General features: G+C 42.1%; 1 protein-coding gene across 1 annotated transcript in view; it reads right to left on the reverse strand.

Annotated features, from left to right (window-relative positions):
- Positions 1–302: 302 nt before the first annotated feature.
- Positions 303–19,211, reverse strand: part of Tmc2 (transmembrane channel like 2) — a 73,463-nt gene continuing 54,554 nt past the window's right edge. Inside the window, exons 16-19 of the mRNA XM_063249476.1 lie at positions 11,804–11,929; positions 4,183–4,261; positions 2,862–2,973; positions 303–1,222 (exon numbers count right to left, since the gene is read on the reverse strand). Of these exons, the coding sequence (XP_063105546.1) occupies positions 1,005–1,222; positions 2,862–2,973; positions 4,183–4,261; positions 11,804–11,929 (535 nt within the window). The 3' untranslated portion in view covers positions 303–1,004. The remainder of the gene's footprint in view (positions 1,223–2,861; positions 2,974–4,182; positions 4,262–11,803; positions 11,930–19,211) is intronic.

Genomic DNA, 19,211 nt, shown 5'->3' on the forward strand with positions numbered 1-19,211 from the left:
AAGACTCCCTTTGGAACACTCAGGGACATGGAGTGAGATGGTCCTTTGCTTTTGACATCATGCAACTCACCTGTATCTGGGAGCACAGAGTAGATGAAAGGAAGGACCTGTCTGCAAGAGAGCTGGAGGTGTTGGAGAGTCCTAGACCATGACTCCCACCAGGAGCAGTGACTCCTGCAGGCACAGCATTCTTGCTAGTCTGGCCTCCTTGGTTTAATACCTATCAGGAAGGGGCTGGGGATTTAGCTCAGCGGCATAAGTACCTGCCTTGTAAGCAGGCGGTCATGAGTTCAATCCCCGGTACTGATAAAAATGAAAAAGACAAAAAAACAAACAAACAAACAAAAAATACCTATCAGGAGACATTCTTTGTAGAAACATGATGTATTAGCAGAGAAAGCCTCTGTATTGTACCCTGTGAAAATTTTCCAAAGAAACCATTCATTGCATTTTTTGTGTGTTTAATTGGAACCAGGTTTCTTCAGGCTAGGTGCTAGGGTTATTTCCAGTCTTCTTACTGTGACTGAACTCTGGATCATTTACCTTTATTTTCATTTTCTTCTTGGACTTTTTGTGTAAGCCACTTTACCTTTTTTTGTTAGAGTTGGTGGTCAGAAATGTAGATCCTTCTGCATCTTCCTTCAAGTTAATAGAGCTGCAGAAATCTGAATCCTAATATATGCATCATGAAAAACCTCTATGAGGGTGGTTATGGCCCCATCCCTCCTCCCTAAGCCTCGAGCCCAGGGAAGTCACTAGCGTGTGAGGTCCAGTGGTCCCCAAATCAAGATACTGAGGACAGTCCAGGGAAGGCTCCAGGTCTCCAAAACACTGTCCTCTTGATTGCCAGCAAAAGCCTGACAGGAAGTAAGCACAGTTCCACCATTAAATGAGAGAGAATATGCATGTGTGCGTGATCCGAAAAAGGACACCAGTCTGGGAATATGTGAAACGGCAGGGACCAAGAATCAGACCCTGGATTATGGCTCCTCTGAGTCCAGCTGTCAGTGGGGGGGCCTCTGAGTACTCTTTCCAGGGGCTGACCTCCAGGGATGAGTCTGAACCTGGGGTTTGCTGGAATCAGGTCTGACTTCCAGAGGCTGAGATCCAGGGGGGAGCTGGGAGGCAGGTAGCCGCATCCCACTGGCAGGACCAGAGGTCCCAGGATCCTGTGCCTTCTTGTCCAGGGTTTGGGTTTGGCCAGCAGAATGAGAGGTGGGTTCTGAAAAACAAAGACAAGAATATGGTGAAGATTTTGTACAGTTTGAATTAGAACAGCTACCTAAAGCTACCCAGTGCTGTTTGTAGATTTTATTCTCATTTGGTGGTGTGTTAGAGATGTCAGGTTGCCTTCTGGGGTTTGGGGCTACCTCCCCTCGCATCTGGCTGAGGGGCCAGGTCTGTTGGAGGAGTATGGCCTGCTGCCTGAGAGCTAGATTTTGAGTAGAGCTTGTACCCTAGGTTTTCTAGGGTGTGAAATAGGAACAAAAGAACAGCAGCCTCGCAGTGTGACCAGGTAGGGTCATATAGGAGGGAGCGAGGGAAGAGGTTGTGCAACAGTTTTTTTTTTTCTTTTTGTTCTTTTGGTTGTGCAGCTTTTGGAATCATATACATAATCCAGCTCTCACTTGCTTGTCTCTTCCCTTCCTCTAACTCTGAGTCAAAGGCAGTGATTGGCCTGCACGTCACCAAACTCAGCTTCTATTCTTTTGGGACACAGAAATGAACTACATGTCCCTTGTTATGGGTGAGCCTGTGACAGAATCATGGCACTGGATGTGTACCACTTCCCTGTGTCCTCTAGGCTCCTTCCCTTGCAGGAGCTGCCCTGCAGGCAGGGCCCTGGGGTAGAAGGAGTCAGCATCCCCACATTGCCACTGTGGTCACCAAGTGGAAACATTTAATTTGGAATTTATGCTGAGTGAAATGCAAATTTTAAAGTGTTCAGGCCATTAGCCATTTTGGGTCTGTTTGCAGCTGCTTGAATCATTCTGGCTAATACTTAAAAAATAATAAAGAATACATTAAAATGCAATTGATGAGAAATTGGAACACCTATAAATAAAAATTTTCTAATTCCTAAGATATTGGTCATTTCTTGTGCGTCTCCTTCAGTTCTCACATCCAAGGCCAACATTACTACAAACTAACGCTGTTTAAAACAGAGACAATGCTAGGAAAATAGTGTCACCTCAGAGATGGCCTCTTTCAGCTTGACCTTTCCTCATGCTCCAGTTGGAGCCCTTCTGCTGTGATCATCTCCTTCAAAGCCCTGTGGCACTCAGTCACTTTCAGAACTTCAGAAATTAAAAAAAAATTTTTTTGAGACTGAATTTCAATAAGTCAGGTTAGCCTTTAACTCATGGTGATCCTCGTGCCTTAACCTTTTGAGTGCTGGGATTATGGGTGTGTGACACCAAACCTAGCTGTTTCAGGAACTTTGTTCTTTTTTTTTTTTTTTTTTTGTACCAGGGATCAAACTCATGACCTCAAGTTTGCCAAGCAGGCACTTATGCCACTGAGTTAAACCCCCAGCTGTTTCAGGAAATTTCTATGTGGTCTTTTCTTACCCTTTTGGTCTAGATATACAGTGTTTCTCTTTTCTACAGGATGCAGACCACTTCAACCAGCTGGGATTCATTGGCTTGTCCTCTGTGTTAGGAATTCTGTTAAGCGTTTTACCTGTTCAGGCCCCTCTATCCTCACGATCACCTATCCTCATGGGGTAGGTGTTGTAATTACTCCATACGAACTTGCTCAGCCTCATCCAGCTAACAATTGTCAATATTCTGATGTCAATATCAAACCAGCCTGATCTCACATCACACATTCTTTATACCTTGTCATGGAAAAGAATTTACCTGCCTTGGTGATTTGCAGCTGGGTGGCACTGTTGGAGCTGCTTTTAGGTGTCTCCCCTGAATCTGTGGCTCTGTTTTTGATAGATTTGTGGTTCTTCTCAACTTCACGGAGCTGCAGGAAAAAATGAACTGCTGGTTGCAGCCACAGACGTGGGTGTCTGATGTGATGGTGAGAAATGGAGAGCAGGACTGTGTTTTCAGTGCTTGCTGATTAATTTCAACCATCTGTCATTGTTTCTCACAACTAATTAGAGAGCATATTCCAAGGCCCCAGATCTTACAGCATTCAAAGGAACAGCTCACCCACCGTTTTGATGGTTTTCTATGTCTGGGCAGAAGCCCAGTGAAGTTAACAGAAGGAATTACAGTGGGGAACCAGCAGCAAGACAGATTAAAGTAGTTCCAGAAGAAAGAGGGAACAAAGAGGGCAGAGCTCGGAGAAGGCAGACCTGAGCGTCAGGGTTTGCGTGTGTAATGGCAGAGAGCCGTCAGAAGTGGGGCTGTCAGCTGGCGGCGTGTTGAGGGAGGCTGCCCCTGAGCCAGTCAGGAGTCCTCTAATACCAGGGGGCACACAGCAATATGTCTCCACAGTGTTTCTTTTATTTTTAAATTTATCACCATCATTATTACTACTAGTTTCCAGTAGTGGGGATTAAACTCAGAGCCTTTGCACTGAGCTACAGTCCCAGTACTTTTTATTTTGAGACAGGGTCCCACTAAATTGCTATGTTTCTCAGCCTGGGCTTGAACTCAGACTTCTAGAGTGCTGAGATTATAGGTATGCACTACTATGCCCAACTTGACAATATTTATTCTAATATTTATACTAGGATCCCAGAGGTTGAATCTAGAGTCTCATGAATGCTAAGCATGTGCTCAACAATGATTACATTTTCAGACACTTATAAGTCTTAAGCTGTATAAAGCATTTGTTGAACCTACTTTCTCATCTTCTTTAGCCATCTCTTAAAAATTATCATTATTGGGCCAGGGATTTAGCTCAGCGGCACAAGCGCCTGCCTGGCAAGCACAAGGTTAGGAGTTTGATTCCTGGCACAAAACAAAATCAAAAACAAGCTGTTGAAAAATTTTAAAATTATCATTATTGTTATATACCCTCAAATAATCTCACAAATGCATAGAGATGAATCTCCCAAGGGTATTTTCTATAATACATGTATTTGAGTTTGATTTAGAAGAATACCATTGAGATAATGTAATGGGATCACAGAGGAAAATTAGAAACAAAACAAAACAAAATACAGTACCCCAAATCATGACAGTTTCTCACCCTCCAGGATGAAACTCCTGACAAACTTACTGCTTGAATTTTCTTCCTCAGCTGGGCATTGGCTCTGGAAAGACTTTTGGAAACCGAGTTCAGGTAGTAGATTGCCAGGCTGTAAGAGAAAAGCAGGCCTTCTGGGATGTTGAAAAATGGGAAGAGCTGGGTGCCTCCTCTGGGGAATCAAAGTTGGAGCAGGAGTGAAGGCTTTGCCTCTGGGCAGAATGGAGGACATTCTGCCATCTCTGTTCTTTTCTTAACATGGAGAGGACCCCAAACCTCCCCGCTCCTCTATTTTATTGAGGGAAGCCATGGTGTACATCTCTAGTTCTCAGAGTGATCCATAAAATTTGGCCAAAGGAACTACTGTTCTGGAAAGAAATGGGAGAATGGCGGGGTTTCTTTCTTTCTTTCTTTCTTTCTTTCTTTCTTTCTTTCTTTCTTTCTTTCTTTCTTCCTTCCTTCCTTCCTTCCTTCCTTCCTTCCTTCCTTCCTTCCTTCTTTCCTTCCTTCCTTCCTTCTTTCCTTCCTTCTTTCTTTTGGTACCGGGGATCGAACTCACAACTGTGCACTTGCAAGGCAGGCGCTTATGCAGCTGAGTTACATCCCCAGACCCAGTGGTGGGGTTTCTTGTGTGCAGAAGAAGCTGGTGATGTTTCATGGACATCCATTCTGTGCCTGGGCCCTGTTCTATGTGCCTGTACACCCCACATCTCATGGATTTACTGATGAAGACTCCATGAGGTAAAACAGATGACTCACATGTTTACGGGAGTACCCTGGGATTCACAGAGGTTAAACAATTTATCCAAGTTCAGCCTGCCCTTTAGAACTCCTTGGAGCCCACAATTGAAGCCAAACAACAGTTTTCAAGTCTAGAGAGAAGGCAGACAGATGCTAGGTGATCTCCAAGTTTGCTAAGAGACAACTGCAGGTGCCCTCAGAGTTGCCTGCCCAGGGTGCACTGAAATATCTGTCTCTGGCCTTGGAATTTTGAACCCAGGCTCCAATGTCTGACTAGGTCATTGGTGTCCTTTGAGGCTGCCGTTGGGCTTCCCTCCCACAGGACCTGTGATCGGGTGCTATGACATGGACTGTACGATCTGGGAGGGGAGGGAACACAAAAGCCAGAATGGCTGTTCCACCATCTGGTGCCTGCACATTTTTGGGTTCATCTTTAGTCACTTTCCTCTGTGATTTCAAGTCTCAGCTGCTTCATCTTGGGTTTTCTGAGCCTCCCCCTTTAGGGTTAGGTCACCTACAGCTAGAGAAGAGATGTCATATTGTCTCTAACGCAGAGTATAGGTCTGAGGTCTCTCAGAACAACTCAGGACTGTGGGTGAGGAGAGGAGAGAAGGGAAAGCAGGCGATAGGACCAATATGTGTTTCGTAAGCCTCCACTCTGTGCCAGGCCTTGCCAACTCTTCTAAGATAGCCCACTGAATAGAGTGAAATTAGAGGCCAGATAGGCGATTTGTCTTGCTCAAGATCACCAACACAATGAATGGGAGCTAAAATGCTTGGGATGGCTCTCTTCTTCCTAAGGTTGTTTCTAGATTTAGCATTTCTCCTCGAGGCCAGCAAGAGTCATATTTGGTGTCTGGATTCCTTGATTTCCTTAGGTCACAAGGCCAACCATATAGGTAGTGTCTTGTCATCTCTGTTCTACCAGGATTAGAAACAGAGGGATTTGCAATCAGGGAAGCAAAATGACATGCTGTTTGCCGTTAGCAGTCAAGGCAGACCATACAAATGGGTGTCACATGAGTGGATGAATAAGTGAGAGGATCCTGAATCTGAGTCTGGCTGGGGACTGGAATCCCCTGAGTCTGTATCCCCTGCAGAAAGCAGGGAGTGGGTGAGCAAGGAGAGGTCTTTCCTGGGGGAGCAGAGTTTCAGTCTCCTTCCAAACCAGCAGCGCTGGAGAAGCCACAAGCTTAGGGGAGGCTGGCTCCATTGGCCATGCTGAGTTGACGGGAGTTTGATTTCCTGAAATGGTCTTTGAGAATTTATAAATAGAAACAAGGAAACACAACTAATTGATGAAAAGAATGATACTCAAAGGAAAGATTTTAACAAATTCTTTACATAAGGCTAAAGTTCAGTCCAAATATCAGCAACAATACCACAGAGAGGACCTCTGAAAATTCTCTCTTCCATAAAAGCAGTAAGGACACTGGCAAAAATCATTGGAATCAACTTTTTCAGAAATTCAAAATTAGGAAAAGTTTTTCAGTGTCTTTTCAAGAAAAATGGCTGAATCTTAGTAAGAACAGTGTGCTTTGCAAGATTTAAGTGGCCTTATACTCTGCCCCCACTCAGTTCTGCAGAGGGTTTGAAAACCAGCAGTCCAAAACCATAGCGAAAAGCAGGGTCCCGGCAGTGAACGGAGGAGGAGGAATGATTTCAAATCCTGATTTCCAAATAACTGTCAATATGTGACTTATCCAGTGCTTCCTTGGGAGCTGCCATTCCTAAAGCACTCTTTATTTGATTAGATTTAGATCCTCTTCAATGCTGAACAGGGTTTTCTCTGAGAGTGTTTGTCAGTCACAGTAGGAGGCCACTGTGGGGTGGTGGGGGGAGCATAGCTGTATGAGGTGCTGAATAGCAGCTGGGGAAAATTATACTTGGAATATCAAATTGATTGGCTTTGGGATCCATGCAGCAATCAGTGAAGCACACTTCTGAGTACGCTTGGTGGGGGAGGTCATGGAACCATGACCTTGAGGTCTCTGTCTGGTCCCTCACCCTTTCCCCTGGTTCAGTGCCCCACTCTACTTCCCAGGCTACCATGAACTGAGTCCTTTTGCTCACCACATCCTTTTCCCATGCTGTTTTTGCCTTGGAGCCTGTTAGCCATGGCTGAAACCATGAGCCGAATCGAATCTCCCTTCCTTTGAATTGTGGGTGTCAGGTATTTTTGTCCAGTGATGAGACAGCTAATACAATAGGTTAATAAAAAAAAAAAAGCTTAAGAAGTTAGAAAAGGTGATGCCCAATCAGTGCTTTTTAAAGCTTTGAAACATTCCTGGGAATCTAGAGGGCTACATGCACAGTGTTTAATGCTCTGCTTTTCCATGGCTATGCACATATCCAAGAAAGACCTGAGAAGGCTCTAATCTCCCATTTTGGGCTGACTTTGAACTGCTGCTTAAGCTGAAAGGCTAAGGTAGAGTTGTTTGGTTGAATATTAAAGTTATATTTGTACAGGGCCACTTGGCAAATACCAGAAGACTTCTTAGCATTAAGCATACGAGGAAATTCTCTCTCTCTCTCTCTCTCTCTCTCTCTCTCTCTCTCTCTCTCTCTCTCTCTCTCTCTCTTTGAGACAAAGTTTTACTACATAGTTCAGGCTGACCTTGAACTCATTTTGTAGCTCAGGCTGGCCTTGAACTCCCATAGAACCTCTTGCCTCAGCCTTCCATGGGCTGGAATTACAGGGATGTGCCACCACACCTAGCAGGAAATCTCTTTTAAATCATTGGCTGATCACTAAATTAACTATTTTCAGTTGTTAGCTCTACTCAGTTAGCTTAGTGATCTGCTAATGTCCACACAAAACAAAGAATGCATAATTTATAGAAGTAGTTTAGAGAAATCCTAAACAAACCAGTAACAATAAACAGCCATAACTAGGAACCCTAGTAAGGGAATAGAATCTGATTTCTAGAGCTGTCATATATTATTCAAAATGTCCAGTTTCCAACATGAAATATAAGATATGCAAAGAAATAAGGAAGTCTGGTCCACACTCAGAGGAAAAAGTGGTCAGTAGAAATTTTCCCTGAGGAAGTTTAGATGTTTATTAGGGAAAAAAAGAAATCAATTTTGTTAAATGTATTCAGTGAACTAAAAGGAACAATGTCTAAAGAATTAAAAACAAAGTACAAAAATGATATTTCACCAAATAAAATATCAATAGCTGGATATCATAAATAACAGAATCAAGTAGAAATTCTGGAGTTGAAGATTACAATAGCTAAACTGCCCTTTAGATCTGCTCAACATCATATTCGAGTTGACAGAATAAGGAATTAATAACCTTGAAGGTAGATCAATTGAGATTATCTAGCCAGAGAAGCAGAGAGAAAAAGAATGAGGTAGATGAGCCTGTGGGACAACAGCAAGTGTACCAGTATATGCCTATCGGGAATCCCAGGAGGGGATAGAGAGAGACAGACACGGGGAGAGAAAGAACATAGAGAGGCAGAGAGATACAGACACAGAGGGACAAAGATAGAGGCAGAGAGAGACAGAGAGACAGAGAGTGAGAATTAGAAAGCATATTTGAAAAAAATAAAAACTGCAAATTCCTCAATTTTGATGAAAAATATTAACTCTATAAGAAGGTCAACAATATATTCCAAGCAGAATAAACTCACATAAATCTACATCAGGAAACCTCACAATAAATTGAGGCAAAAGCCACCATCAAAGAGAGAATCTAGAAAGCTGCAAGGAAGAAACTCATCACATACGGAGCTTTCAAAAAGATTTAATGTTTTTCATCAGAAACCATGGAGGCCAGATGGCAATGGAATGGCATTTAAAGAGCTGCAAAAAGTCAACGGAAAGTTCTACCTCTAGCAGAATGGCCCCTTAAAAAGAAGGTGAAAATGTGTGGTGCATGCTGGTAATTCCAGCACTTGAGAGACTGAAGCAGGAGGATCGCTGGGAGTTCAAGGCCAGCCTATGGAGTGAGTCCCAGGCCAACTTGAATTACACAGCTAGACTCATTGTAAAAAAAAAAAAGGTGAAATTAAGATATTACTATTAACAAAAACAGATAATTTACCAGCAAAAACTTTCTTTACAAGAAATACCGAAGGGAGTCCTTCAGGTTGAAATGAAAGGACTCGATGGTGACTCAGATCTATATAATGAGATCAAGAGTAAGGGTAAAGATAACTACAGGTAAATATAAGAGTCAATACCAAAGTAGTCCTTGAAAATGTTTTTCTCCTATCTGGGTTTTTCTCCCCCAGACAGGTTCTCACTAGGTAATACGGTTTTGTCTAAAGTAGCTTGTTGTACAATACAATGTAATTTCCAGGGTAATTGCTAAGGAAATAACTTAAAAAGTACAGTAAGATGTAGAGGACCACCTGGATGACTCTCCTTGAATAAAGAGCAGTTACCTCCACTTTGACTAAACCTGGCCCTGTCTCCATGTACCGATGTGTACAGAGCTGGTTAGGCCATTTCCGTTTCCCTTCAATTGGCTCTAAGCAATGTAAATAGGGCCTGCTGAGGTGCTGATGTGTGATCTTTGAAACCAGGTGACAGTCCTGTTTCCTCACCTCAGTGTCTCCCTCTAAATGGTTGAGCCCAGTGGGACGGCAGAGCCGCACTGCTCCAGGGCTGTCAAGTGGGTTGGAGCCTTGAGCTAACTAAGAGGCTCTGACTTCCCAGGACAGAAGATGTTTGCACACAGAAGTAAAGCGGCAGCCTTCTAACATGAAACACTACCTCAGTTGTGTTATGCAGCCTGGTCTTTCTGCACACCCTTCTCGCTGCACACTGCAGAGATGCTTTCTGATCTAGCCAGCCCAGCACACGGTACTCACGTAATTCCCACCATTTGCACAGTCGCTCATTCTTCTAGTCACTCACTTCTTCACAAATAAATAAAATCTGGGTGAGGCTCTTGGTCAAAAATTCTGTGAACCCTTGTCCTGACTGGACTCAGAACCCCTTGACTGTCCTTAACTATAAATAAGTCTTAGTGTCTTTATTCTCACTGTGGGTTGCACTGGAGATGGTAGATTGGAATTAACTCATCAGGATTCCAATAATGTTTCTACAGGATTATAAATACAAACTTCCCAGACCATGATGAGGATGAGAAAAGGAACCTCTATAGTAAGAAATGACAAGAGAACTAACATGAAACACTAGTAGTTATTTAACAAGTTGCAGTGGGTAGGTTTGGGGGCAGTTTCGATTTCAGTCACATCACATTTATCTATCAGACCTGTGATCCTGGAATTTAAGATAAACAGAGGGAAAGAATAACTCAGAAAACAAAACCAGCTCTGAGAGTCAAGTTAATGATTCGGCCCTGTTACAATCATTCGTATTAGGTTCAGAAATAATCAGCATATTTATGTTGAGTTTCCCCAAGCAAGAATACTATGTTTTTGATAGTTGCAGTGAATGTTGTGAAGGTTGTTGAGAATACACTTGGGCTCACCTCATCCCCCTTTTATTCTGGTTTTGTTGTTGCTGTTGTTTTTAATGCATATTTACTTCACACAATGATGACATTCCTTGTGGTGCAGCTCTGTGCACAGTGTAATTCCTTTTCTCATCCTTTTCCTCCTCTCTTTCCCTTTTCCCTTCCCTTCCCTCCATCTCCTTGGGGTTTTTTTGAGAAGGGTTTTGCCATGTAGCCCAGGCTGACCTTGAATTTGCATCATCCATCTTCTTGCCTCAACTTCCCAAATGCTGGGATGATAGGCCTGCGCCACCACACCCAGATCCTTCTATCTCTTAATCCCCTTTTCCTTTTGAACAAAATCTACCTCCCTACTTCCTATTGTTTATCTTTTATCTTGGTCTTTATTTATAACTTGGATTTCTCATAGAAGAGAAACTGTGGGCTAAGATTATGTGTCTGATTTGTTTCACTCAACATTATGGTCTCAAGGTACATTTGTTTTCCTGAAAATAACGCAAGTTTATCATTTTGTTTTGTTCTTGTTTTTTGAGGCAGGGTCTCGCCATGTATTCCAGGCTGGCCTTAAACTTCCTGTAGCCCAGGCTGGGCTTGAACTGGTGGTGATCCTCAAGTTTATCCCTCTTTATGGCAGAGTAGTACTCCATGGTAAAAAAATGCCACATTTTCTTCACTCATTCATCTGTTGATGACCTAGTCTATTTCCAGGATTCAGCTATCATGAGTCATGTGGCTATAAACATGTATCACTATAATAAGATGTCTTTAACTTTTCCAGGATCCTATGTCCCCTGGATTCTGTCTGTTAGTGTGTTCCTTGAAAGATGTGCAATGGCCAGCGCCTTTACCTCTATGCCAGAAGCTTCCCATGCACCTCGCAGCTCCAGGGCCCCCCTGAAGCCAGTCTACACAAAACTGCCAGGCAGTTAAACAACTTCAGTGTCCCTCGGTCAGTGACTGTTAGGGTCTGGTCTACTGAAATGGGACCCTTACCTTCAGAGAGGCATTTTGTCTCCCCAAGTTCCGTAGCAGCATTTTACTTTTATTTCTTTTTGGGTACTGGGGATTGAATCCATGGCCTTGTACATGCAAGGCAAGATCTCTACCATTGAGCCATACACTAGCCCCCATAGCAGAATTGAAGTCAAATCCTTCACAGAGGCCTAGAGTTCCTAGCCCCTCCCTGATAAACTGCTTACATGTGAATCTTTATCTCAGGGGCTGCTTCTGGGAATCTAGACTAAAAGGGTAAAAAGTGGGACCAAACTGGTATATGCCTGTAATCCCAGCCTTGGGAAACTGAAGCAGGAGGATTGCCATGAGTTTGAGGCCAGCCTAGGAGTTCAAGGCCGACCTCAACTATGTAGTGAGACTATCTTGAATAAACCAAATGGGAAACAAGGAGGAGCTGCCCAGGAACTTCCAGCTGCAAGGGAAGGTTTCCATAAGATGGAGCCAGTGCCTTGGCTAACTTACAACATCAGTAGGATGGCTGGGATGATCAGGCCTGGATTGGCAAGGAAAGCAAAGATCTTGCCCAGGAAGGTCGGGAAATCATTTTCAATGGTTTCTTGGAGGACGTCATACATTCTGTTTTTCCCACTGGAAAGAGAAGAGGACACATTATAGCATGCTGCAAAGCTCCAGTGGCACACACGACCGTGTCCATGCCCCACGCCTCCAGAGCTGCCTCTGGGCACTGCCCTCCTGGAAGAATTAGAGTTCTGCTCCAGATCAACTGTGAGTAGAAAATGTCCATCAGTGGTGGCCACTTTGGCTGGGGCATATAGCTGGGTCTGAACACTGGTCTCCAGCTTTCTGTTCTCTCAGACTACATTGGCAATTTGTGTTTGATACCTTCCTCAGCAAAAGTCAAACCAAACCAAACCAAACAGACAAAAAAAGACTGAGTTTTCTAATTCATTCTTAAGAAGCAAGTTCCCTATAATGTAGTTACAAGCCCTGCATGCTGCTACCTCTGGGCTCCCTGGCAGGGAAACAGGTCATGGTGCCTCTCAAACCTGCTCACAATTAATCTCCACATGATGATTCTAGGAGACTAGATTCTCAAGGTAAGCTTCTACTACCCACAAAAGTAATCTCAATTTCCTTCAAATTCCTAAGAATCATATAACTGCATGTATATTTAAGTGTATAAGATAGATAATGATACTACTGAGTTTTGTTGGATCACTGAACAGAACTTTTTGCAGTCTCACTGTTGGAATGTCCACTTTATAAGCTTTAATTTTGTAACTTGAACAACTATTTCTAAGATGACAATATGTAATCCATTAACTAGTGATTTCCTACTTTTTATTTTTTTTCTGTAAATCTGCATAACTTGTACCCTTTCTCTGCTTTTTTTCTTTTTCTCCTTAAATAAAATTTAAAAAATTATAAAAAAAAATTCCTAAGAATCATTGTGCAGAATGACTCCACTAATGCCTGTCCAGAGATTCCTTTGTGCTGGTAGCTCTTGACTGGTATTTTGGTACCAAGAAATGGATTTAGAGGTTTGAATTTCCTGATTAAAATCTGTGCCCTCCCTTTCATTAGCTTTGGGACATTCTGAATCATTTACTTATTCTCTTTATGCCTTTCCATTCCCTGGCCATCCCTGCTGGAGCTGTACTGTCAAATGTGACTATTAAAAACAACACAAACATTAATTAAAATAAAATAAAAATTCTATTTCTTAAACATTCAAGTACCCAAAAGTAGAGCAGTTATTAGAAAAGTAGAGAGTTAGTTATTATAATAGAAGAAAAGATGTGGAATATTTTCATCATTACAGAAAATTCTATTGGACATGCTAAGGTTTGATATTTTGATAAGATATTAAAAATTTCTCTTCCCTAGTTTCCACATGTCCATTGATTTATCTAATATTGTATAACACTAATATAGTATAAATGGTATCATAATTGTATTTGTCTCAGAAGATTGTTTAGATGACATAGACACGAATTCATGTAAAATACTGAGTAGCTGTTGTGGAGGTATAAGTGCCTTCCAAAATGTTGCAGCCAGCAGCCTCATTTTTCTCTTGTGTAAAATATACGTCGGGGTTGACAGACACTGACCCATAGATAGCTGCAGTATGTCACCTATTTTTATATGACCTGTGAGTTAAGAAAAATCTTTGCATTTTCAAGTGGTTTGAAAAAAAAATCAAAGAAATATATTTTTTGGCACATACGAATTGAAGAAAGACGTCCACATTGAAGTGTCCATAAATAAAGTTTTACTGGAGCATAGCCGTGCTTGTTCATTTATATGTGGCCTGTGGCTGACTTTGTGCCTTAATGGCAGAGGTGAACGGTCCCCTTGGAGACCACCTGTGGCCCGCTTACTTTACTTTGCCTTAGATTACAAATCTCAGTGAAGGAGCTATAACACAACTGCGTTTCAGGGGCGGTGCATGTCACATCATGGCAATTCATTTCATTTTTATCACTGTTCATACCCTTCCTATGAAAATAAGAAAAGTGGACTTCAATGTTATGCTTTAAGTCAAAGTTGAGTGAGTATCCGTTATTTTTTCATTGAAGTAAATGCTGTATTAGTTCCCAGTAGCGGCTGTAACAAATTATCATATTAGCAGTTTAAAAGGTAAGTCTGAAGTCTGAAACTGTTTCATTGAGCTAACACAAATTTTGACAGGGCTTTATCTCCCGAGGGGAGCTACAGAAGAATATCCAGTTCTTCACTGCCTCCTTAAACTCCTTGGCTCAGGTCCCCATCTTCCATCTTCAAAGCAAGCTACACAGAATCTTTAAGTCTCTGCTTCTATCATCACATTTTCTCTGTCTCTTGTGTGGCCAAATCTCCCTTGGTCTTCCTCCTATCAGGACACATGTGACTAGGGGTCCCTTTGGATGAGCCACAATGATCTTGTCATCTCAAGATCCTTAAATTTAGTTATGTTGGCAAAGGTCTTTTTTGCTATATAAGGTCTCATTTGCAGTCTTCAGGGATTAGGACCTGGCTATTTTGGGGACCTTATTTAGCTTCCTATAGTCTGTTTTTTGCCTCCCCGAAATTCATATCCATCCTACATGCAAGATATATTCACTCTACTCTATCTCTAGAAGCCTCAACTCATCACAGCGTCAACTCCAAGTCCAAAATAGCTAAATATCAACAGCTCAACAATTCCACCTCTCGTGATTGAAGCCATTCAAATCTCTAGGTTTGACTCATGTTAAAGCAAAATTCTTTTCTAGCTGTGGGACTGGAAAAGTAGAAAGCAAATGATTTACTTCAAACATACACTGATGGACAGGCATAGCGTAAGAGTTACAGAAATTTCAATTCCAAAAGAGAGAAACTGGAAAGAAGGGGGGAATCACCAGTTCAGAGCAGTCTCAAAATTCAACCAACAAAACTTCACTTCTTTGGCCACTTATTTGGCATTGAAGGCTTAAGAATAATCCTCTGGGCTCTGGGATCTGACCTCTGTCTGGCAGACCTGCTTTTGAGGATGGCTCTGCTTTGCGAATTAACTTTCCCTTTCCACGAAGGTGTTCCAGTGTGGTTCCGACTTTTACTAGTCTGTTTCCTGCCTGTAAATTCTGGGTCCAACGGGTTTCTTATTCTTGTTTTCATTCTGTCCTTTCCAGCCCAAGTTGGGAGTGTTTCTCCTGATACAACAGTCTCAAAAACTCTGTGGATCCTCCATGCATGTCATGGGAATTCTCTCTAAAAGGTAAGAGAATCGAGTACTATATTTACTGGATATCTTATCTCTGTTCCTAGCTCCTCCTGAGATGATTGAGGGGATCTGAGTCACGTGCTTATTCTCATTAATGAGTCCTCAAAGTGAATGAATAAGCATAGTTTTAATATGGGAGCACTAGTGAGAGATTGTCTAGCCATGCTCCTGATTTTCTTTTCAGAGCACTGTACCCTAACAATGAATGCGATCCTAGCTTCTCTTACAGTGTAGAGAAGCTGAGAATCATTGTGTCCCAGTTTTAGTTCTTTTTTTTAAAACAGGATTTTGCTATGTAGTTCAGGCTGGCCTTGAACTCACGAACCTCCTGCCTCAGTCTCCTGAATGGTAGGATTGCATGTTTGTGCCACCATAGCCTGCAAATCTTGGTTCTTTTTTTACTTACAAGTTCTTTCCTTAATTTGGTTCTTTTCTTTCACAGTTTACAATAAGTGAGAAGACAAATCAAAACAAAACAAAAATCCAGTATGCACTTTCAAAAATTTTTGCTTCAAAATCTCACTAAATATCCAAGTTCAAACCTGTAAGTTCAGTTTTCCATTATAATTGTAGCATATGATTCAACTAAACTTCCTTTTGTGGTTTAGTAAGGATTTCCTTCCCTTTAGTTTCCAAAATCACTCTTCTTATTTTCCAGTGGTGCAGTAATTAAATTGTGTTTGATTGCAGAAGCTGAATAAACATGACTAGAGGGGGAAAAAGTTTAAGGTATATATACTCTCTAACAAGAGAAACTCACTTGAAGAGTGCAGAATATTAGGAGTGATGTCCTAGTCAAAAAGAAGGTAAATGGTTTCCAGTGGTTTTCCTTGGGTTTTGATTATTTGACAAATGTTGCTCATACTGCCACACTGCATCATTGTTTTCTGAGTTTACAAAATTTGAACTGACTGGAAAATGAGCCTCTGTGAATATTCTGCGTGAAACAAAAATAAGTGAGACTATTTTTAAGAAATTGAGAAAATACTAATTCGGCAGGGTCAGAAGGGGAACCTGCTACGCTGTATTACAACTGATGACAGTTAAACTATGTGTGGAGTAGGAAATGGCTTAGTTGGACAAATTTACAAAGCCCATGAAATTGTACAGAGCCTTTATAACCTAAAGCATTTGAATTTATCATTTATCAGTGGCGTCAATAGTGAACTTCATTTGCTCTTGCAAATTATTCATTTTCAGTCTGTAAATTTTCATCAGATATGGAAGCTGAACACACTGACTTGCCCTGCTGCATAGTGGTTCACTGGCTTAGCAGTAGCTCTGACCCTCCAACATGAAACACTGTCATTCTTCCCAAAGAACTCCATCCTTCTCATTAGTAGATTTTTATGACAAACATTATGCTCTGTTATTATCATCACTATCACTATATTTTGAATATTGTCAATAAAATTGTGGACATTTATTTCTCTTGTTATTAAATATCTACACAATATTCTTGATTCTACCTCTTGATCTCTTTCTTAGTCCATTTTCAGCTAAAACAGGACTCCTGAAACTGGGTAATTTATAAAGGATAAAGGTTTGTTTTGGCTCACAGTTCTGGAGGTGAAGTCCAACAGAGGCTGGATGAGTCCGAAGAGGGCCTGTGCTGCTTCAGCTCATGGTGGATATTAGGAGAGCAAGCAGATATGTGAGATAAAACGCAAGGGCAGACTTGCTCTCTAACAACTATATAACAACTAACAATAAAGTAACTAGTACAATCCTGCAAGAATGAGAACTCATTCACTATGGCAGGAATTGATTGTGTCTCGTGAAAGGTATTATCCCTTTTACAACCCAAACACCATCCGAAGTCTGGACCTCCCAACACTGCCACAATGGCAGTGAGATTCCAACATGAGCTTCAAGGGGACAAACCATGTTCAAACTTCAGTAACTGGCAAAGCCTATATTTACTGCCATGCTCTTTACAGAAAAAGCCAGCTGACCCTTGATGCAGGTGGTGCTTCCTCTCGCACAGTGTCGTGATGAGGATTAAGTACACGCCTCGTGCAATGCTTGCCACAAATCAAGCATACAGAATACCTTGGTTGCCCCATGTTACCACAAACGTTCCCCATCACTGATATGTATGTGTATCTTAAGGGTTTTCGGGGTCCTTAGTACCTTTCCTCCTCTTCCTTTTCCTTCTCCTGGCAAGCTGAAAGGACTGTTGGTAGAATTTCAACAAATTCAGACAAAGAGGTAAAGTAAACCAAAACTCTGTCTTATCTCCCTTAGAAGTACAAAATAAAAAAGATTTGGGTTGGAGACACAAACTGAAATGAATCTGAAGGGATCAGCAGCTTCTCCCCCGTGAGTTACACTGAGTGACTGGCATCTGTAGTCCTCTGGTTTTCTATGTTGCCTGGGATTGGTGTTGCTTTTCAAAAATGAGTAAGTTAATGAACAAGGAATTCAAAACACAGGCACCTCGGTTCATGAACTCAACTTATTCCATGATTCTAGGGAAGATGACCGTGCTAATATTCACAGGGGATGATGGCCTCAGTTGTGTTCATCACTCACCAGCTGATGTGGAGTTCGTGAATGGAAGCAAACTTTTGCCAAAAGCTTCTGTTTGTGAACCAAATTGTTCGTAAACAGAAGCGTATGTGAATCAAGGTGTTACTGTAGGCATGAGAGCTCAGTACCGCTACTCATGTAAAAGTGACTCACATGCCTGTGTGAACTGCAATTTATAAAGGACTTCTCTATACAGGCTCCAGGTGTCTAGCTGGTTCTTGGTTCACCAGTTAAGAGGAAAATCTGAGGCCATTGTCAAACATCTGTCTTACCATGATTTAGGTCAGACACAGCGGATCTGTGTACTCGGAGACATGTACACCTGAACACCTTATGCTCTATCTGGAGGAAATTTTGGCCAGCGTGGACTACATATCTACACAATACTTTCTGTCAGTTGGTACAGTTAGTTCTAAAACCCAAGTTAATGGCTATAATAAAAATATCAGGGCAAGGGATACAGCTCAGTGGTCAAGTGCCTGCCTGGCAAGCACAAGGTCTTGAGTTCAATTCCTGGTGCCTCCCCCACCCAAAAAATCAGAGTATTTTCAATACTCTGATTCAATACTCAGTGCTCAGATTTCTGTGGTGTTCTGGAAGGTCTGATAAGAGTGGGCCCATGCTCCTGATGGCAGTACTGTCTGGAGCACTAACTGCCCCAGATTGGGCAGAGCTCAGGCTTAATAAAACTCCCAGATATGCTTTACTGTGGACCTGTATGCTCCTTTAAGTGCCTTACAGACAGCAGCACACTAAATCCTCACAACAACCCTGTGAGATAAACACCACCAGCATTTGAGCCTTATAGGCAATGAACCTGAAGTGCAGAGAGTTAAGTAACTTGCTCAGATCACCCAGACTGTAAATGACAGCACTGGCTGGAGTCTAGTTTCTGAATCAAGGGTCTGGTAGTTTTTTTTCTTCTGTAAAAGGCAACAAATAAAAATCTTAGGCTTTGTGGGCCAGATGATTCTTTACTCACCTATTCAATCCTGCTGTTATAATGGGACAGGAGCCATAGTTACATATAAGTAAACAGACATGGTTGTGTTTATTTACAAAAACAAACGGCAGTCTGGTTTGGTCTACAGGCTACAGCTTCCCAAGCCGTTTCTGACCATATGCTGTACAGTGGTGCCCAGCTCACTCATGTTGCCTGCCTGGGCCTGTAGGCGTCTGATCTGCTCCATGCTCTAAGTACCCGCCGTATGGCTGAATTTTTCAAGGGTAATGGTTTAGTTTACTATAAACCAAATGTTCTTTTCCAGATACTGGGTATAAGGCAATGAGAAAGGAAGCAAAAGCCATGTCCTCATGGAGTTTGTCCTGGTGGGGAAAAGACAAAAGATGGCCTGTTAAGGGACGAGGAGATAGAATAAGCAGAAACGTGTGTGTGGGTGTGTGTGTTGTGTGAGACTGTTCAGTTAGGAAAGGCCTCATTGACAGAGTAGGCCATCTTTAAGTAGAGACCTGGCACAAGTGAAGAACAGCTCTGTAAATATTCAAGAAAAGAACATTCCAGGTGTCAGTGGGTTTTTTGCTTGTTTTTGTCTTTTTGAGACAGGGTTTTGCCATGTAGTTCAGGCTGGCCTTGAATTCCCTTTGTAGCCTAGACTGGCCCTGGGCTTGCAGTGA

Source organism: Cavia porcellus, unplaced genomic scaffold (genome assembly GCF_034190915.1).
Source record: "Cavia porcellus strain 051 isolate PalLab524CR breed Dunkin Hartley unplaced genomic scaffold, mCavPor4.1 scaffold_5, whole genome shotgun sequence".
In the NCBI taxonomy this organism is placed as follows: Eukaryota; Metazoa; Chordata; class Mammalia; order Rodentia; family Caviidae; genus Cavia; species Cavia porcellus.